Consider the following 22,243-nt stretch of genomic DNA (forward strand, 5'->3'; position numbering starts at 1 on the left):
CCGTCATCCTGTGTGACTTCATTGCGGCTTGTTTGCGACTTCATTAACAGAAGACATTGCAATTCGTGATGAAGTAGTGCAGGAACTTTTTTCTAAGCTGCTGCGACTTGAGTCACACCGATTAGAGCGGTTTCATTGCTGTTAGGGAATTCTCAAATTGCATGACAAGTCGCAGCAGTCTGAACCGGCACTGAAGGAGACTTGGCTCAGTCAGGGAAATAAAAATACGTTTTCTGTTTACTTTATGAAGCTTGTGCATCACATAGTAACTGGATTTTGTACTAGACTATCATACAGGACCCTTTAGTAGTACTTAAAGTGTTAGTTCTGATGACATTTTCAAAAAGTAATTTTAGATTAACATTACCTGCAAAGTCATTCAGTTACAAAGGGCATTGTGGCATAAGTTAAACCAATGCTGTTTCAACTAACAGTTTAATAACCAAGCATTACTGTGCCAACAAAGCTTTGTAATTAAAAAAAGATGAATGTGAGTGTTTGGGCAGCTATGACGTCAGTTCAGCACCTGGAATAAGATCAAGGCCTAGTCAGCGTATCTGCTTACCGATGTGAGCAAAGCCACCTGCCAGCTGGGTAATCTCCATTCACAGTGGAGTTGTGGAGCCAAGATGCTAAGTATCATCATTTCCATGGCATCTGCCATCTGTATATACACCAAGGCAAAGAATAAGTAAATTAGAATGTAAACACCAAGATAATAAATGCAGGGAAGGAAAGATGTAGAAGAATATAGCTCACCATTCAAAAAACAATGAAGAAAAACAAACAGAAGGAAAAAAAAGGCAACTCTTTATTTAAAGCCCTATTTTCTTTAAATACATCTTAAAGTGTTACTAAACCCAGGACTCTGCTTTCACTATATCTGGTCTCCCACAGTACACAGACCATGGAAATTAAAATATTTTAATTAATATAAACTGCTTAATACCTTTTTTCATCAGCAGTTAGAGCAGTCCTGTGACTTCTATCAGTTTCTGGTTAAAGCTTGTAGGAGGAATTTTCATTATCCACAATTGTCCTATGAAAATGCAGGACCACTGATTCTCTGTCTGGACAGTGCTGAGTGGCCCTGTGCTGATCACATGCAATCTCTCAAGGAAAAAAAAAACTCTCTAGCAATACACACCAAACTGAGCATGTGCAGCCTGTCCCTTGGCTCTGTATATATCAGGCTTTATATTGCAGTCAGCGGAAGAAGGAGATAATCAGAGGAGACTGGATTAACCCCTTCCACAGCGAGTATAACAAGCATGTTTTAATGCATATACAGATGTTACTGTTGTGGGTTTAGTAACACTTTAACTTAAAACCATATTTAAAATTTACATTTAAAACTGTCAAATATATTCCAGATGCATCAAAGCAAAAGGTACAAAGTTTTCCAAGTTGTTTTCTAAAGAAAGCAGCTACAGTTTAAGCAGATAAGCCCGTGTCCTAATACTGCAAAGCAGAACCTTTGCTCTTTGTGTGGAAGCAGTAGTCTCTTTGCAGAGGTTCAATACACCTCTTGCTGAGTCAAAGTATAGTCAAACTCACACTCCCTGCTGGTTGGAGAGCTTTAGCTTTGACTCTTTTCTAATCTGGCTGTGGCTGCTTTCTACAGAAAACAAAACTGATGAACCTAGAATGTATTTATCTGATTCAAAGTCCACCTGTACTCAGACTATGGACAATAAAAGTTTTTATATATACTTAAACAGAAAAAGAGGTCATCACTGACCTCTGTAGATGATTGTACTGTGGAGTTATTGATCCTTTAGGACAATCAAAGATCACAACAAAGACTGTAAAGTCAGGTTTTAGTATCTTTCTAAGCCCTTGCACACACGGTCGGACATTCCGACAACAAAATCCGTCGGATTTTGTCTGACGGATTTTGTCCGAAACTTGTGTTGCATACACACGGTCGGACAAAGTTGTCGGAAAATCCGATCGTACTAACGTGATGGCGTCATTTCGTTACGACGGGACTACGTTCAGGCTAGTAGCCAATAGCTTTGGTCTAGGAATTTGATCTGAGCATGCGTGGCACTTTGTCCGATCCGAATTCTCTACACACAATCGGACAAAGTCATGTTGTCGGAAAGTTTTGTAGCCCAGCTCTAAAACTTTGTCCGTCGGATATTTCGACGGAAACAGTCCGATGGAGCCCACACACAGTCGGATTATCTGACAACATGATCTGATCGGACATTTTCCGTCGGAATGTCCGACCGTGTGTACAAGGGCTAACATTACACGTGTCTGCTGTGTGTTTACATTAAAGGGCTGACGGGCTGTGAAGATTTGGTTTCCATAGAATACAAAGGGGAAATAATCTGTAATTTCAGTGCCTTTGCTGGGATCCCTCACTAGCTAAATGAGGGTTTGTTTTAAATAGCTTTTTAATGATTTTTAAGACAATGAAAATAATTTATTATGCATAGTCTGGACACAGTTTCCCTTTAAACTGAACATTCAGTTAGGCTTTCAAAACTGCTAACATTAACAGAGATTCAGCTGTCTAAATATTCAAATCCCATGCTAGTTGTTAAAAAAAATCATAAACATATTACAAATAAAAAATAGGAAGGAGGGCAAATTCACACTATTGCATTGTGGCAATGTTCTATAATTACCATAATGTATGTTAGCAACCATTTTGAATGGCACCCCAATGCACTTGAACAGCCCACCACTTGTGCCTTGTGTTTATTGTGTGTGAACCATCTGTTTATTGTGGTGCACTGTGTTAATACATTTGGTGGAGGTGAATTAAAACCTTAGCGATGCATTAGCATCCTATTCAAAATGAACAAGCTGTCTTAATGCAGAACACATTAGCAAGTAATTCATGAATCACAACAGTGTGAATTTAAAATAGATTTCTTTTTTCCTCAATGTTGCCTTTTTACTTAGACTGATATTAACTAACAGAAATACAAAAATCCTGTCACATCCAATAAATTTTAGGTTTAGCTTATTGTATAACTCTTTAACTGCCCATAAAGACTGTGGAAATATTTTATGCTGCACCATTCTCCTCCAGCCAGCATGAGGAGTGCTTAAGCCAAGCAAGCTCATAGACTTCTATGCAGAGAACTGAGATATCTGGGAGTTGTAGTTTGATATGGCAGCGGTATAATGTTGGCAATTGACTCTTTACACTACAGATCCCAATAGGCATTTCCGGCAGGAAGAGTGTGAGATTATTTTTATTAAACTGCCCAGAAAAGTTTTTCCTCTTGGCACTGAGGGAGAGAGAGAGGACACCTCTGTCTGAATAGCCACCTGCCAGCAGGAGGCCTTACAAGCAGAGATCCAAGCCTGAGGCTGGGAGCGAGGGGGCAGCGCAGCAGCACCTGTATCCCAGCACCTGTACCACTACTGCAGGGAGACTGGAATATCCCCCCACCCTCTGCTTCACTCCGCTGATCAACAGAGGCCTTCAGGGAGAGACCGTGGGGGGCCTCCTTCTACACAGAGGTCAACGCAGCATCCCGAGGAATGGTGGGAAAGCTATTCACCCATTGTTGATACTTCTAACAATGAGAGCAGGAAACCATGTGTTTCTAATCCATACTGCACCCATTCTGCACTCTATACTGTACTTATTCCAAACCTAGACTGCACCAATACCAACCCTATACCACATTATACCGAACCTTTACTGCATCTGAATCACATCTACCTTGCACCTGTGTAAAGACTGTACTGAACAGGTTAACTGGGACTGTCGTTAAGTGCACCAAAGCTCTTGAAGGGCCCCAACGATAGCCAGCAAAAGTCACCCTTGTTTCCCTGCTCCCCCTCCTCTCCCATCCTCCTTTTATTTTGGACAATGCATACCCAGATGGTCTAGGCTCCTACAGGGGATGCACTATATATGTATATATATGTGTGTGTGTGTGTGTGTGTGTATATATATATATATAACTATATACTACTTTACAAAGCTCTGGTTTGGTCTCATTTTGATCATGCAGCTCAATATTGGTCACCAATCTTCAGGAATTATGTCCTTGAACTGGAATGAATCCAGAGAAGGGAAACAAAACTAATAAGGGGGCCGAAGGACCTCAATTATGAGGAACAACTACAAAAGTTAAACTTATTTTTACTGGAGGAAAAGCAACTAAGAGGGAAGATGATCACAATATACATATCTTTAAATAGTAACTGTATCATTTGGAAAAAAAATATTTAGTCTAAGATCTCTAAACAAAACACGTGGCCACACAATGAAGTTGGATGAGAAGTTGTTTAATTTTAAACTACATAAGTGCTTCTTCACTGTAAGCCCTTGTACATACGGTTGGACATTCCGACCACAAAATCCGTCAGATTTTTTCCAACGGATTTTGTCAGAAACTGGTGTCGCATACACACAGTCGGACAAAGTTATCGGAAAATCTGATAGTTTGGAACGATGACGTTCGTTCAATACGACGGGACTACGTTCAGGCTAGTAGCCAATAGCTTTGGTCTCTTAATTTGATCCGAGCATGCGTGGCACTTTGTCCGATCAGAATTCTCTACAAACGATCGGACAAAGTCCGATCGGATCATGTTGTCGGAAAATTTTATATCCAGCTCTCAAACTTTGTTGGTCGGACATTCCGACTGAAAAAGTCCGATGGAGCTCACACACGGTCGGATTATCCGACAACACGGTCCGATCGGACATTTTCCGTCGGAATGTCTGACCGTGTGTACAAGGGTTTACAGTGGTAAAGATGTGGAAATTAGTAGCACTATGAACACATGTTGAGAATCTTAGAGTAGATACAATATATAGCCAACATTTCTGTTTCATTTTGGGTAAATTTGGTAATGGTTAAACCCTTGTCAGGTTTTTCTGCCACCTGTGTCATATTTAGCAGATTTCCCCTCACATCCTGTCCTGTAGACAATAGGAATTGTGGGCCAATCTCTCTGAAATGAGGTAAATCCCCTTTTAGATGGTTGTCAACAGAACAGGTCTCCCCATTTTCCTGATCTGGTGACAACAAAACATTTGGATTTTTCTCACTTTCTATCCCGATGACATGAAAATCTTAATCTCCCTCATGAGACCCTGACATTGATAAAAACATGACTTGGTTTGGCTGTATTTTGTCTATGTGCCACAGCCCCAGTGTGTTGCCAGACAGTTAAAATAGCTGATTGAGAGGGGCTTACAACAGCAATAAGTAGTGGAAGGGGGGGTCAGAGCAGATGTAGAAGTTTTCCATTTTCTGCCAATAAAATTACCTATAGCTGTCAATTACTAGGTAATGTTAATCAGATAAAACATATGCTCCAATTGATTGATATAACTTACTGGCCTTCAAACATCACTTCAGTCTTTGCTATTTGCATTCCCCTACTGAATCAGTCCAAAAAACTTAGTACAAAAACCAAAACAAAACAAAAGTGTAGCATGAAGATTGCACAGACCAACATTATAAGCTGTTACTTATGGTTACTTGCCCAGGCCAGACCAGTAAGGATTGAGAGCTTCCACTGGAATTTTCCAAAGCCAATAGCTTCCACAGCATCTTCCACCATAAAGGTATCTTCAAAGAAATGACAATGAATTCAGATACCATAACTCAATAGCAATGCTTGTTTGTTCAAACCCATTACTTCCGTTATAATTCTGTGTTTCATGTATTACTTAATTATTACATTGCACTACATCCATATAGTCAATCTTTGTATGGTAGCTGGGGAATAGGTTTTCTTATTGGCCAATTCCCATAATCTCTATATCTTACTACTTTGACTGTGAGGAGTCTAGCATTGGCCATGTCACATTAGCAAGTCACCAGCAAGAAAATTGCTAAGAGTCAGCTCACCTTCTCATTCCCTCACTAGCATTTATGGTTCTGCAGTGAATGAGGCACATATGTAGTGTGCCTCCATCCCTGGTTCAAATAAATGAGAAAGGTGATTCAGACTTTAAATAAGGCTCTCGACATTGTGGGGGTATGTTGTTAAAAAAAACATGCTTAATAACATGGAGAATACATAAACATACATATCAATGGTATAGAAGAAGTAAAAAATATATTGGATCATAAAATTACATATGCAAATACACATATAGCATAGACATCAAGGATATATATTAATATCAACTTGGCAACACATGATAATATATGGAAAGAATAGATGAGTAATTCCTATGAATTTTATATTATATATATATATATATATATATATATATATATACACACACACACACACACACACACACACACACACACACATGTCAATGGGGAGGCACACTGCAATATAATTAGCATGTGGAATGATATGAACATGATTACTTGGTAGACAATAGACAGGGTTGATTACTGATATAGGCATGTATCAGCATTCCTATATGTCCGACGTGTTTCGTGTATAAACACTCATCAGGGGCGGATCACGAGCATCTATAAAGAGTGACGTATAATTAGTCTAGTGTAACACTAAGCGTGACAGGAGAAGGCAAATTTGCCAGTCCTGGATATTTACATGCAGGAAGTTAGCGATGGGGATATGTTGAATGTAATCATGTTCATATCATTCCACATCATGCTATTTATATTGCAATGTGGTACCCCATTGACATGTAAATTACTCATCGATTCTTTCCATATTATCATGTGTTGCCAAGTTGCTATTATTATGTATCCTTGATGTCTATGCTATATGTGTATTTGCATGTGTATTTTTATGATCCAATATATTTTTTACTTCTTCTTTACCATTGATATGTATTCTTATGTACAAACACTAATATATACAGTGTTTATCAATACTTGCAGGGCCATGACTTTCAAATGATCTGATTGCTATCTGCCATAAAAGAATTCTTACCATCAGTTGGGTTTGCAAACTCCTTTGGCACAATTGTTCCATCTTCAAGCTCCACTGCTTCCAAATCTGTGTGGACAGGTCCAATCTGTATCTCATGTTCCCCTGATAGATTATCCTCTTCTGATCTGGCACTTTCCCCAGTCCGACGGAATTTGACAACACTGATAAAGGAGATTATTTCTTTAGAGATTAAATCCTAAAAAAAAATTTGTTGTACGCTTACATAATATACAGTTTATCTGTCATGCCTACACATAGATTGTACAAAGAAAGATCTCCATTTTGCATTTAGCAAACTACACTGTGAGAACATAAACCAAACTCATAACAGTTTGGTTTAAAGATGAAGTTTAGTATTTTTGGAGGGCTAAAGCACCAAATCCACACATTAGTTATGTGTAATGGTGGTTATTCCATTACCTGCAGTGCTGTGAGAGTTAACATGTGCTGCTGCTATTGTGAAGAGTTGTGGTGCTCACCTGCCCAGTTCTGATCTTTCTGAATTTAGAGACCTTGTACTACTATTCTCCCACAATGCATCACATTCTGTGAATAGATGACAGAATTCCCACCACCCTTTCACAGAATGCAATGCATTGTGGGACAATAAGGCCTCATTCACATTTACTGATCTGTACACTCAAGCGAAGGGTGGTCTTCACCCCCGTACACAGGCGTTCCCTGCAGCCCCCTGCAGGCGGCCTGTCAATGACAGGTGGCAAGCTACAAGGACAGGCACATTTTGGAGTGTACATCTGTGCAGGTAATGCAGATGGTGAATGAGGCCTAATAGTACAAGCTTTTAAATGGTTTTAACCACTTGAGCCTCAGGAGGATTTTCCCCCTTAATGACCAGGCCATTTTTTGTGATACGGCACTGCGTCAATTTAAAGCGGTAGTAAACCCGCTGACATTTTTTTTTTTTTAGACCTGCAAGGGAAAAGGCATAATGAGCTAGTATGCACCGCATACCAGCTCATTATGAAATACTTACCTTAGAACGAGGCCCCGACATCTCGCCCGATCCACACCCAGGGAGATGACATGTTCCCTCAGCGTGTCTTCCGGGTATCGCGGCTCCGGCGCTGTGAGTGGCCGGAGCCGCGATATCGTACTACATATTTTTTAGTAAAACAAACTCGCAATAAACGCATATTGATTGGTTTGCGCAAAAGTTATAGCGTCTACAAAATAGGGAATAGATTTATGGCATTTTTATTATTTTGTTTTACTAGTAATGGAGGTGATGAGCAATTTTTAGCAGGACTGCAGGTCAATGTGTGTCAGGTAGGTCAGTGTATGTCAGGTAGGAAGGCCAGTATATGTCAGGTAGATCAGTGCATGTCAGGTAGGTCAGGGTATGTCAGGTAGGGAAGTCAGTGTGTGTCAGATAGGTCAGTGCAAGTCAGTGTATGTCAGGGAAGAAGGTCAGTGTGTGTCAGGTAGGTCAGTGTATGTCAGTGTAGTTCAGATAGGTCAGTGCACGTCAGGTAGGTCAGTGTGCGTCAGGTAGGTACCACCCCCCCCCCCTTGGTGCCACGCTTGGACTTCAGGTAGGTCAGTGTATGTCAGGTAGGTCAGGGTGTATCAGGTAGGTCAGTGTGTGTCAGGTAGGTCAGTGTATGTCAGATAGCTCAGTGTATGTCAGGTAGGTCTGTGTGTGTCAGGTAGGTCAGTGCATGTCAGGTAGGTCAGTGTATGTCAGATAAGAAGGTCAGTGTGTGTCCGGTAGGTCAGGTAGGAAGGTCAGTGTATGTCAGGCAGGTCAGTGCACATCAGGTAGGTCAGTGCACATCAGGTAGATGAGTGCGTGTCAGGTAGGTAACACCCCCCCCCCCCCACCTCGGTGCCGGGCTCGGACTTCGGGCTGAGGCCTCTGTTTTTTTTGCCACCTAGCAATGCCCCTGCTCTGGAGGAGCTGCAGAGATCCACAGCTCAGGTGGGAGAATCTGTCCACAGGACAACTATTAGTTGTTCATTCCACAAATCTGGCCTTTTATGGAAGAGTGGCAAGAAGAAAGCCATTGTTGAAAGAAAGCCATAAGAAGTCCCATTTGCCGTTTGTGAGAAGCCATGTGGGGGACACAGCAAACATGTGGAAGAAGGTGCTCTGGTCAGATGAGACCAAAATTTAACTTTTTTGCCTAAAAGCAGAACACTATGTTGGAGGAAAACTAACACTGCACATCACCCTGAACACACCATCCCCACCGTGAAACATGGTGGTGAAAGCATCATGTTGTAGGGATTCTTTTCTTCAGCGCGACAAGGAAGCTGGTCAACAAACCATCCCCATTCTACAAGGTTGCTGTTTTTTCTCTCCAGCAGCTCCTGTCTTTTATTAAATGTTTGCATGGCTTTATAAATGAATAAACTTCCCTTCTTCCCTTACACCAGAGGAAGTTGTTATCAATGGAACACAAGTGCTGTGATTACCACACTTATAGTCCATTAGAACTTCCAGCTCAATATCTTGGTACAGACATGTGATCCACTGATTGTGGTTGCAATGCTTTGCAGGCTCATATGCAACTATAAATAAATAAATAAAAAATAAATGCACTTTTTGTTTTACAAATGTGGATGCATCTAGTATACAGTATTTTTTTTGTGCAAAAGGTGGACCTAGCATTTAAAGTGGTTGTATTGTTCGCTTGGTCATTTTTACCTACATGTTAGCCTATAATAAGTATCTGTAGGTAAAATGAATATCTCCTAAACCTATACTGACCTCAGCCGTGCATGCGCAGTAAAGGTCTGGCGTATCCGGAGGGCTCCCGCGTGCGGGAGTGATGTCATTGCTGCTCCGGCCACTCACAGCTCCGGAGCCCCAAACACGGAAGAAACGCAGAGGGAACATGACGGCTCCCTCAGCCGTGACTGGGCGGCCCTGTGGGAGCTTTGTTCTAAGTTCTGGCTCTTTGTTCTAAGGTAAATATTTCAAAATGAGCTAGTATGCAGTGCTAATATGCAGTACTCATTATGCCTTTGCCTTACAAGTTGTTGTTTTTTTTTTTTGGGCATGCAATCACTTTAACATTGTGAGAAGAAGCTGTAAAGCACAACACAGAGTAACACTGCAAAGAACTAAGAACTGCTTATATATGTGGCTGCCTCCATGTACAATATCTCACAAAAGTGAGTACACCCTTCACATTATTGTACATTTTTTATTATATCTTTTCATGTGACACTGAAGAAATTAAACTTTGCTACAATGTAAAGTAGTGAGTTTACAGCTTGAAAAACAGTGTAAATATGCTGTTCCCTCAATATAACTCACACAGCCATTAATGTCTAAACTGCTGGCAACAAAAGTGAGTACACCCCTAAGTGAAAATGTCCAAATTGGGCCCAATTAGTAATTTTCCCTCCCTGGTGCCATGTGACTTGTTAGTGTTACAAGGTCTCAGGTGTGAATAGGGAGTAGGTGTGTTACATTTGGCGTTTTCGCTCTCACTCTCTGAGGATCTAAAAAAAAGAATTGTTGCTCTACATAAAGATGGCCTAGGCCATAAGAAGAAGATTGGTCTCTAACATCCACCAGCTCTGTGATGTCGCCATGGAGGAGTGGAAGAGGACTCCAGCAGCAACCTGTGAAGCTCTGGTGAACTCCATGCCCAAGAGGGTTAAGGCAGTGCTGCAAAATAATGGTGGCCACACAAAATATTGACACGTTGGCCCCAATCTGGACATTTTCATTTAGGGGTGTACTCACTTTTGTTGCCAGTGGTTTAGACATTAATGGCTGTGTGTTGAGTTATTTTAAGGGGACAACAAATTGACTGTTATACAATCTGTACACTCGCTACTTTACATTATAGCAAAGTGTAATTTCTTCTGTGTTGTCACAAGATTGTTATTAGGTTCAAGTGGTGCATGCAGTTTTCCAGAAATGTGCCACTCCAGACTGCATTTTTAGGGCATAGCAGCCCACTTTTATTTAAAGACAGCAGTTCCAGCCCCATTCCGGTAGTAAAAAAGCCCTGCAAATAAATATCTGAAAAGTGTGGCGTGTATTTGTATTTAGCCCCCCTGAGTCAATACTTTGTAGAACCACCTTTCGCTGCAATTACAGCTGGAAGTCTTTTTGGGGATGTCTCTACCAGCTTTGCACATCTAGAGAGTGACATTTTTGCCCATTTTTCTTTGCAAAATAGCTCAGGCTCTGTTAGATTGGATGGAGAGTGTCTATGAACAGCAATTTTAAAGTCTTGCCACAGATTCTCAGTTGTATTTAGGTCTGGATCTTGACTGGGCCATACTAACACATGAATGTGCTTTCATCTACAACATTTCATTGTAGCTCTGATTGTATGTGTATGTATTGTATAGTATTTTGCAGACTCTAACAGGTTTTCTTATAAGATGGCCCTGTGTTTGGCTCCATCCATCTTTCCATCAACTCTGACCAGCTTCCCTGTCCCCGCTGAAGAAAAGCATCTCCACAACATGATGCTGCCACCACCATGTTTCACGATGGGGATGGGGTGTTCAGGGTGACCTGCAGTGTTCATTTTCCACCACACATAGTGTTTTGCTTTTAGGCCACAAAGTTTAATTTTGGTCTCATCTAAGCACCTTCTTCCACATGTTTGCTGTGTCCCCCACATGGCTTCTCGCAAACTGCAAACGGGTTTTCTTGTGGCTTTCCTTGAACAATGGCTTTCTTCTTGCCATTCTTCATAAAGGCCAGATTTGTGGAGTGCACAACTAATAGTTGTCCTGTAGCCAGATTCTCCCCCCTGAGCTGTGGATCTTTGTAGCTCCTCCAGAGTTACCATGGGCCTCTTGGCTGCTTCTCTGATGAATGCTCCCTCGTTGCCCGGCCTGTCAGTTTCGTTGGATGGCCATGTATTGGTAGGTTTGCAATTGTGCCATACTCTTTCCATTTTTGTATGGTGGATTGAATAGTGTGGGATGTTCAAAGCTTGAGATTTTTTTTTTACAACCTAGCCCTGCTTTAAACTTCTATACAACTTTATCCCTGATCTGTTTGGTGTGTTCTTTGGCCTTCATGATGCTGTTAGTTCACTAAGGTTCTCTAACAAACCACTGAGGGCTTCACAGAACAGCTGTATTTATACTGAGATTAACTTACACATAGGTGGACTCTATTTACTAATTAGGTGACTTCTGAAAACAATTGGTTGCACTACATTTTAGTTAGGGGTATCAAAGTAAAGGAGGAAGAATACAAATGCACAACATAATTTTCAGATATTTATTTGTAAAAAAAATCTTGAAAACCATTTATCATTTTCCTTCCACTTCACAATTATGTGCCATTTTGTTTTGGTCTATTACTTAAAGCGGGAGTCCGCCGGGAGTCCGCCGTTTTTTTTTATTTTTTAAAAGCCAGCAGCTACAAATACTGCAGCTGCTGATTTTTTAAATAATGACACTTACCCGCCCAGCGTGCCCGCGATGTCGATTCGTCTCTCGGGTGCTGCCACCGCCATCTTGGGTATGGGAATCAGGAAGTGGAGCCTTTCGGCTTCATTTCCCGGTTCCCTACTGCACATGCGCGAGTCACGCTGCGCAATAAGGATGGTCCCCGCTGTCTCTGGGATCCGTGTGTTTCCCAGCAGGCAGCGGGGGACCTTCGGAAAGGGGCATAGATTCTGCGGAAAGGGGCGTACCTTCTGCAGAATCTACGCCGGAAGTTGGTGCAGATACCTGTACTGTACAGGTACCTGCACCCCCCTCCCCCCTGAAAGGTGCCAATTGTGGCGCCGGAGGGGGGGAGGGTTCCAATGAGCGGAAGGTCCACTTTAAGGTGGACCTCCGCTTTAAAATCCCATTAAAATACATTTACATTTCTGGTTGTAATATGACAAAATTTGGAAAATTTCAAGGGGTATGAATACTTTTTCAAGGTACTGTATGTCATATTGAGAGCTACTTCTAGTCTATACAACCACTGTGTCCCAACTGACATCAGTGGGACTTACTGCACAGGGAGCACGGATCACCTGTGCATGCTCATGCGGGTAAGCATGGCCCTCCACGGATGTAAGCTTTAGTATGCTACTTATACTTATACTTATACATTACTTAATATGCATGCTATAACTGTGTAAAAATATACAGTATCTGATGCTAGTCCTCTAATTTTTGTTAATTTAGTAATATAATTAGTGCAGGTGCTTTATTGCTGATCAATTGCCAATACACAAATCAACACAAGAAATTTTGCCTTTTAACCTCTAATAACATGGCCAATCAACTACTCTTTAACTGTCTCTGTCTGTATAATTACTGTCCCAATAGTTTTCTGTTTTTATATTGATCCACTGACTACAGATTAACACTGACAGGACTAATCAATAATACTATCAGGTTATAGTTAAACACAAATGCACAAAAATAAAAGTTGCATCAGAAGCCCCCTTCACATCAGAGTTGTCCTTTCCCACTCCCATCACATCAGAATTGCTGCGGGCCTAATAAAATCTTGGATGTGGGCAGCAGGCCTTATGCCCCATACACACGGTCAGACTTTCCGATGTCAAAATCCGTCAGATTTTTTCCGACACATTTTGGCCCAAACTTGTCTTGCATACCCACGGTCACACAAGGTTGGCGGAAAATCTGATCGTTCTGAACGCGGTGATGTAGAACACATACGACGGGCCTATAAACGGGCCAGTAGCCAATAGCTTTCATCTGGTAATTTATTCTGAGCATGCGTGGCCCTTTGTCTGTAGGAACTGTCTACACACAAACGGAATTTAAACGATCGTATTTTGTTGTCCGAAAATTTTAGATCCTGCTCTCAAACTTTGTGTGTCGGAAATTCCGACGGAAAAATTCAGATGGAGCCCACACACGATTGGGTTTTCCGACAACAAGATCCGATCGCACATTTTCCGTCGGAAAGTCCAACCATGTGTACAGGGCATTCGTTTGGAGACCTCTGATCTCAAATACAAAAAGGCATTTTTTTCAGGTCTGAGGCCAATTTGTCAATACAAGCATGGACCCAAAGATATATACTGGAAGCAGTCTTTTTTTTTTTTTTTACTATGATACAAGTGAACTCATCAGAGTAGTCAGAAAACCTTGAATTACATCTAGATGATTCATGCATGATAAAAAGCAACAACAAGCAACACAGCTCATTCAGAGAGAGCAGCACAAGGCCATTACACTGTGCACTTCAAAAGGGAAGCTGTCGCGTCATCGGAGGCTGACATTTGTTGGCATTAGACAGATTGTTAGCTATGGGGCAGATAGTTGATGTTGGAGCTGCAGAGGTGTGTACTGCTCTCAAGCACTGCTTCCATAAGTCATGGTCACCACACCTGGAAAGGAGCATTGGCTGTTGCTGAAACAAGTTTCCTAAATGACTACTGTGTACATTTGTCCCATGTCTATTTAGCTTCTACCTAACCTTAAACCCATAAGTAAATACAGAGAGCTGCCAAAATCTTACAGCAATGTATGCAACACATTGTACAACCATACAATCACATTTTCGATCTCTGGCTTAGGTACTTTTCAGCCGTGGTGCCCAAACAGTGCAGTGAATGGTCACAGGACCTGGTGTTCTCTGCATAACCTGATGTTCTCCAGCAACGCTCACAACAATGACAAATTTTGTTAAGCTTGGTTAAAATAATGTTTTCCCATCAGCCATTATGGGCTGCAAAAAGGAAAACTACATTTTATCTAAATTGGTTTTGTGGCTGAAAAGCTTGTGCAAAAAAAAAAATATACACTAGATCAGCTTTGTCTCATATATATATATATATATATAGTCCCAACAGCTTCACAAAACATTGATAGCTATGTTATTATCAGCTCTTATGTAAGCAAATGTAATTTATAGAAGAGGCATACAATATGCCAAAGCGATATTAGCAGCTTCTTGACGCCTGCAGAGTAAAGAAAGTCATTAATGTAAAAGGATTCCTGGACCAGCCATGGATTTGCCATTATTTGAACAATGTGAGAGATATGGTGGTTACATATGGCATTTTTTGCTTTTTTAATGTTTGTGTTCGGGTTAATGAAACCCTAGCAGATAGTGACCTTTTTTAAAACGAAGTTAGTGTACTCAATAATGTTATAAAAGGTCCTTTTGCTTCCATTTTATCTGTTCTATCCTAACCTGACTAGTTATACTTCTGAAATAATGATGGCTAACGAGACTGAAAAAGCCTATATGTAATTAGAAGTAAGTGATTCTATAATATCGGTTTGCATCTGCGCTAAAGCATGATTCCAGACATGAAACGCGTCACAGGTTCATAAATCAATGATCATTACAGCTCTGGCCACTGACTTTAACTGTGGAGTAAATCCCTTGTTTTTAGATTTCTGAAGAAGCTATGAATCCTGCTCTATGATGGCTATGCCTATTGAAGGGGCATTTCTGTTACCGCCAAACAATCTGATAATTTTCAGCTTAGCATGCACCTACTACAGAGTAGCTCACCTAAATATGGCTAGGCTCACATATCTGCAAGTGGTAAATGCTTGCAAAATCATGTGTGTTCCTGACCCACAGAGAATTTGAATGCACTTCAGCAGACACGCTGGGGTGGCATTAATTCTTAATAGCACCCCCACACATTGGCAACAGTGGCACATTTTTGGCACCATGCTTTTCGGTGAGGCACAATGTAAATAAAAAGGTTTGGGGACTTCTTTCCCTGTGTTTCTGCGGTTAAATCTATCTGTTTGGCAAGAATCATAACTGTAGTATTCTTTCTTTCACCAGTTTGTGGGGAGCTATTCTGGGAGTATCTATCCACGGTTGCCAGGTTTTTTTGAGTAGAATTTTTTACTAACATTCCTATGTTGGTAGGTGAGTTTTTCATGTATTAAGGTGGCATTAACTGCATCCACCCACTGTCGCCCACCTGGCACCTGGGGGGATATCCAATTTCTGGTTATCAGTTTATGGGCTATATAGAGACGCCGCAAGACTGCCGTGTGACCATGTGGCAAAAGTGAGGGTATCTACAAGGCACCCAGCAAGCAAACAATGGTATCATGTGTCAATGGGAATTAAAAAATTCGGGAGATGGTGGAAAGAACATATTGCCAGTACTGAAAGTGTTTTGGACATTTCAACATCATGTGTAAAAGGTCCCCGTTGGTTTTATTACACTTGGGGCATTGGGGTGAGTCTCTGTTTCCATTTATGGAGCGGAACTGGTGTTCTGTGTGCTCTATGTAATAGGAACAGATGAGAAAGCTTGTGAGATCCCGAAACCGAAACCGATACCAAGGGGGGGAGAAGTCAGACATAGTTCCCAAAATTCCCCATCTATGTGGCCCAGGTCTTTTTCCCAACCCTTTTTACAGGGGAGTGTGGAAGCATCATGTGTAGAGTGCGATAGTTGTAATATACCCTCGAGATCATCCTTTTCTAGTTCTCTGTTAGGAGGACATCCGACTGTAAGGGGCAGCACCATAGGAGTAAGCAGGGAGACTCTAGCCTTGCATTGAATAGCGTGCCTGAGTTGCAAATATTTGACTTCTAGGTAGTTCAAACTCTGTTTGCATCTCTGTGAAAGACTTGAGTACAGTGCCAGTATATAGTTGAAATATGTATAGAATGCCTGCCCTCCCCAAAGATGGAAATCTTGGAGTTTTATCAGTTCTTTGTAATACAGGTTAAGCCATATGGGAGTGTAGAAATGAAAGCCTCGAATATGTAAAATATTTCTGATAAATGCCTACAAGGTTTTCATGAGCACAATCGTGGCAAGGGTTTGGGGTAGGTTTGAGAAGCCCCCTTCCAAATGAGTATCTATAGTGTTCTTATTGGGTCTAATAAGTCTTTGTTGCCCCAGTCCCCAAATTTTTGTACCTGGGAAGCTATGAAGTAAAGTTTAACGTGGGGGATAGCAAGGCCGCCCTGGTCTTTTTCTAATTGTAACGTAGATAATCTGATTCACGCAGTTTTATTGCACCATATCAGATTTCGAATCTGGGAGTCTATTTGGGAGAATCATTTATGTGGGATCCATACAGGCGTATTATGGAAAATGTACAGGAGTTGTGGGGCCCATACCATTTTTATTAGATTGACTCTACATGCTACAGACAGTGGAAGCTTAGTCCAAGCTGCGCATTTGGACTGAAATGTACGCAATTGTGGGACTAGGTTGAGCTGTATGCATTTTTGGGGATCCTGGGTTACCTGAATTCCAAGATATCTTAATTCATCGACCTTACATAGTTACATAGTTAGTAAGGTTGAATAAAGACACCAGTCCATCCAGTTCAACCCGAGTAAGTATCTACAATTATGCCTATCCCTGTACATTGCCTATCCCTGTCAGTAACACCCCCAATCCTTGTCTAAGAAACTCATGCTCACCCAAGTTTGAAAATCCCACATCCGCCAACACAAATCCTCCTAATCCTATCAGTAAAAAAAAAAAAAAAAACCCAGCAGTAAAAAAAGTCCCATTTCCCCTAAACAAATATGTAGACTCACCAGCATTGAAATCCCCAGGCTTCAGACCAGAAACCTCATGCAGAGCAGTGTCTGAGTAGAGTGAGTAGATGTTTTCTCTCTTGGTTATTTTAGACATGTCAGAGCTAAGGAGGAGCTAAGGAAATCTGCAGCTGCACAGGGACTGCTGCGTAACGGAAAAGTGCAGGACATCTCTGAACGGGAGGACACGTGACCATGGTGGCAAAGCATACTAACCCTAATTGCTGCTGTTACAATTACATTCATCTTTGCTTCAAGTAAGAACACCTACTTGCCATATTTGCTATGTCAATTTGGAATTATGTTCCTGTTGTACATCAAATTGTATGTGTATCTAAAGCCAAAACTTGTTTTAGTTTTGAATAGCATTTTAAAAGCATTATAAAATTTAGGATGTTATTGCTGTCTGTCTGGGGAGATCCACCCTTAATATGCCTCCTAGTTATAACTGTCACTGGGACTGAAAGTATGAAAAAAAAATCTAAATTTTGAGTTGTTATCTGAACAGGGATAGATGTAAAATCTTCCAAAATGTGTTCTGGTGACAACTGAGGCAAAGTAGGGGTTTCCTTTATTTAAAAAATGTTTACGCTTATTTTCTGTTATGTCAATGGGAGAGAAATATAAATTATTACCCTATCAAATAGCTCTGTTAGTAGAAAATAGTAAATATTAAATATTTGTATGCAGTATTTCATATTTATCTGAACATAATAAATAAAACATATATTTACAGGAACACTATCAAATTAAATTTAACAAGATTAACAAGCAATCTTAATCTCACACCACTAGACTATTTTAAAATCCATTAAAATAAATGTGGCAAATTCAATAAATTATGGTTAGATACCCCTGGGCTCTCTCCAGTGGATTTTATTTTGGACACACAGACTACTTCTTTAATACAATTGTCAATATGGTTAGGAATGTATAACTACTTGTTTATGTACTGCTAAATTGGCTCTAATTTGTAGTACAGTGGGCATGCTTTTGAGGGTAAACTAAAATCTACATTTTCAATGGTAGACTGTGATTATTTGTAATTATGGCTATGGCAATGTTTTATCTGGAACCTGTATTGTTTGTTCTGTTTTCTTTTTTCTTTCCAATAAACGTCTTTGAGAAAAAAAAAAAGAGAAAGAAATATGCTGCAGAATGTGATTGGCAAAAACAAACAATAACTGGCGCAAACATGTAGGTACTTCATGGGAAACTGGAATGCTCAGTGGAGAAATGGACAGTCCATATGATAATATCTTAGAGAGTCCGTAGAGATGTGGATGCTAACTGTAGTGGCAGCTCAATGTGAGAGCAAGATGCACCTCTAGAAGACAAATGAAGGAGAGAACACAAGTGCCTTCTAAGTGGATCCATGGAAGAGTTAATCATTGTTTATTGACAATTTTTAATCAAACTCTGTCCTCCTAATTGTACTCCACTACAAACATCTGTGCAATATAATCATTATTTAGGAAGTTTTGTATGACTTTATTAGCTTGCATTGCTCTTAATTGTTTTTATACATAAAATTTCCTTGTGCATTTTTTTTTTATATATAGCTTTTCGATATAGGTTTTTATTTGTAGTCAGAGTCTTCAAGTGGGAAATGCGATATCCTAAGAACCAAGGCCTGAGGTGTGCCTTGGCCTAGCTGGTCAGTATGCCTGAAAAGAGGGCATACCCTGAATGTAATAAGAAAAATACTATGAGTATGTATGAAAGGCTGGAGAAACGGGTGGGTGGCCCTGACAGAGGAGGAGGATTAAATAGCCCTCTCAGGCTCCTCCGGCCAGCCTTTACACTTGTATTTTATTTTTGTATGTAATTCTCTCACATCAGTTGTGACCACCAGTTTGCTCCATGTCCGCATTAGCCATCTGAGGACTATATTGGCTGCTGTAGGTCTCCGTAGACCACGGCCGCCGCCTTTGCCCACAAAAATCCTTTTCCAATATGGCGCACCTTTATGGCCTAAAGAAGGAGCGCATACTTTGCAAACGCGTCACAATTTTCCACGCATCACGTCCCGGAAGTAACATCTGGAGAGCCCATCTTTGCGTTCCACGGATCCAGGAAGTGGCAGAGTCCACCGGTGCTCCCCGATTGCGCGGACACAGCTTTCACCATCATCGGCCACCACCAGGACAAGTGATGCTGAGGACCCCAGCTATAGGGCATATTACCTGACACCTTTGCGAGTAATACTCTTTAAAGAGTGTTTTTTGTTCATAGTTTAGGCGAGTTTAGGACAGTTTTGCGCTTTTTCTACCAGAAAGCTCCAATCAGAAATGCAAACCAGAAGGGTTTTTGTTCCTGCTTCTAAACGTTGAGCTTAAAATATGCCTCTAAAACGTTCTAATGTGCATGGACACATAAGATAACAATGAGCTGCTTCTACAGGCAGAACACAAAGCTCCTGTGGAAGTAGCGATTTTTAAGCCAGTGTGCATGGACCCTAATACAGTGATAGTTGAGATCTTCTGGGTTCTACATGTGTAGCTTCCCCTTTGCACACAGAACATATGGGGGATGCTTGCTTAGCATCACCAGCATTCATACTACACCTTGTTTTTTTAGCTATACAATGCAGATTATTCTTGAATTTCAGCTTTAATCACCACAATAAAATAAAAAAATTACACATAAATGCATCAATATATATAACATAACCAAAGTGATAGTCATATAATTTTTAATCTTTGACCATTATGAAGACTTAAAGTGGCAATAAACCTAAAAAAAAAAAATGTTCACCTAGCTATCCAGGTGTATGTTATTCTTCCTTTAAAAAAACACGTTGTCCAGCAAAAATATCAGTTAGAGGGTTATGACAAATCATTTACCACTGGGACAGGGGTGTTTTAACGTGGTACAAACACATGGCCACTGCCCCCACCTATAACTGGCCTTCACAGCAAGGAGCACATGGAAGGGCAACACATGTCAAACAAAACCAAAGAAAATTCCCAGCTCAAGCCACCAATCAGCCTGCAAACAACCAAATTGTCCTATCCAACATTTGAATTAAAAAGAGGGGTTTAGTTTGCACACATACATTGATAAGCCTGGAGGGAGCCCAACCCTCATTAAAGGCACAGGGGCACATTGGACACCCAGCACAAAACACAATGACAACAAAAGGTATCGAGTACGTCCCCTCATCAGTATTCCAACAGAACAAACAAATGGCCCCTGCCCCCACCTATAACTGGCCTTCACAGCAAGGAGCACATGGAAGGGCAAAACAAAACCAAAGGAAATTCCTAGATCAACTTACCGGCCAGCCTGCAACCAACCTAATTCTCCTGTCTAACAGTTTGTGTTAAAAATAGGAGTTCAGTTTGCACACATTTGCAAATACATGTGTAAGCTACAGAGGCTGCCATTTTACAATGGTCAGTTTTTATCCATTGATGACAAACCTTAAAAAAAACAAAAAACTGAAAACCTAAAAGTATTTGTCCCTGTAACCATCTAAAAAGTGTTAGCTGAAGCTTAACTTAGTGTGTTAGTCACGTTCATCTAATGCCGCATACACATGATCAGAATTTTGGGAGGAAAAAGCTCTGATGGAATTCTAACGGTATTTCGCTCAAGCTGCCTTGCATACACACGGTCACACCAAATTCCGATCATCAAGAATGCGGTGACGTACAACACCTACGACTGGACTAGAAAAAAGCAGTTCAATAGCCTTTAGCCAATAGCTTCTGTCTCGTAGTTGAATCTGAGCATGCGTGAGTTTTTGGGTGTCGGAATTGCATATACATGATTGGACTTTCCGATTAGAAACTTTTTCCGTTGTAAAAATTAAGAACCTGCTCTCAATCTTTTGCTGGCCGGAAATTCGGGCAGCAAAATTCCGATGGTGCATACACACAGTCGCATTTTTTCAGACGAAAAGCTCTCATCGGTCTTTTGCTGGCCGAAATTCGTATGCGGAATAAATGTATTAGCGCATCTAACATCACCCTCTCCCCAGACTCACAAAGCTGCTGTCCAAAGGTGTCTGCTTTACTACTTCACAATGCAGACACCCTAAAACGGGAGGTGTTACTGACTGGATCACCAGCTGAAAACACAGGAAAAAAAGCCTAACAAAAAAAAAAAAAGGAAACTAATGCAGCCACCACATCTAAGCACCGGTAAGCTGAAATATGTTTTTGTTTTTAGGTTTAATACTGCTTTAAATATTCATCAGCTTCCAGGGTAAGGTTTTTACTGTAGAAGCCCATAATTCAGGCTGGCACGCATGCAATGATTTGAGAGAAGGGGTTAAGTGAAATCATTTGCTTTCTTACAGCATAATATCCTGAATTACTAATTACTGAACACAGCACAGGGATCCGGCCATTCTAGGAGCTGGATGTAGATGTGCCTTGCATGACATTTAATACCAAAACAAAGCATGCAGTTGAAAAAGGAACCTAGAAAGAATGGAGAAGGAGGAGAAGATCCTATAGACAGGGGAAGGAAGGGAGGGGGGCATTCGTGCCCATCTAAACAAGGATCACCATTGTGCTACTCACGGAAGATGTCTTAACTGGAATAGATCATCCTCCATGTCTGGTGTGTGTGTATTAGAGATGCCCGGACGGATGTCATGGCCTGTCACATTGTGCTCTATTCAGGAGGTCTGCCTGCTGGACAGCTCCTGTACGCTGAGCCCGAGCACTAAGGAAGCGCCGACAGATGTGTCACACTTCGGGAATGGCAGCCTAACAGGCCCTCCTTCCCTTCCCTATGTAATGCATGCCTCCATTGGCTCCAGATCATTTACCCACATTGCTTGCTGTGCAGCACATTCTCATTGGCTTTTCACTGCACTTCATTCTATTGTATTTTAGAAGTCTTAGGGTAATGGCTTTGCTGAGAACTGATTGAGAAAACTCATCAAAGTGTCATTCTTTGCACAGAATTGTATGAAATCGT

The 22,243-nt window shown here is 41.0% G+C and overlaps 1 protein-coding gene across 1 annotated transcript in view; it reads right to left on the minus strand.

Annotated features, from left to right (window-relative positions):
- The window catches only part of SVOP (SV2 related protein), a 78,141-nt gene extending 56,098 nt beyond the window's left edge, over positions 1–22,043 (minus strand). The window contains exons 1-4 of the mRNA XM_077461300.1: positions 21,841–22,043; positions 6,850–7,010; positions 5,473–5,558; positions 566–664 (exon numbers count right to left, since the gene is read on the minus strand). Of these exons, the coding sequence (XP_077317426.1) occupies positions 566–664; positions 5,473–5,558; positions 6,850–7,010; positions 21,841–21,875 (381 nt within the window). The 5' untranslated portion in view covers positions 21,876–22,043. The remainder of the gene's footprint in view (positions 1–565; positions 665–5,472; positions 5,559–6,849; positions 7,011–21,840) is intronic.
- Between the last annotated feature and the right edge of the window lie 200 nt (positions 22,044–22,243).

This window comes from Lithobates pipiens, unplaced genomic scaffold (genome assembly GCF_037356315.1).
Source record: "Lithobates pipiens isolate NorthernLeopardFrog02 unplaced genomic scaffold, aLitPip1_a1.2 Scaffold_3, whole genome shotgun sequence".
Lineage (NCBI taxonomy): Eukaryota > Metazoa > Chordata > Amphibia > Anura > Ranidae > Lithobates > Lithobates pipiens.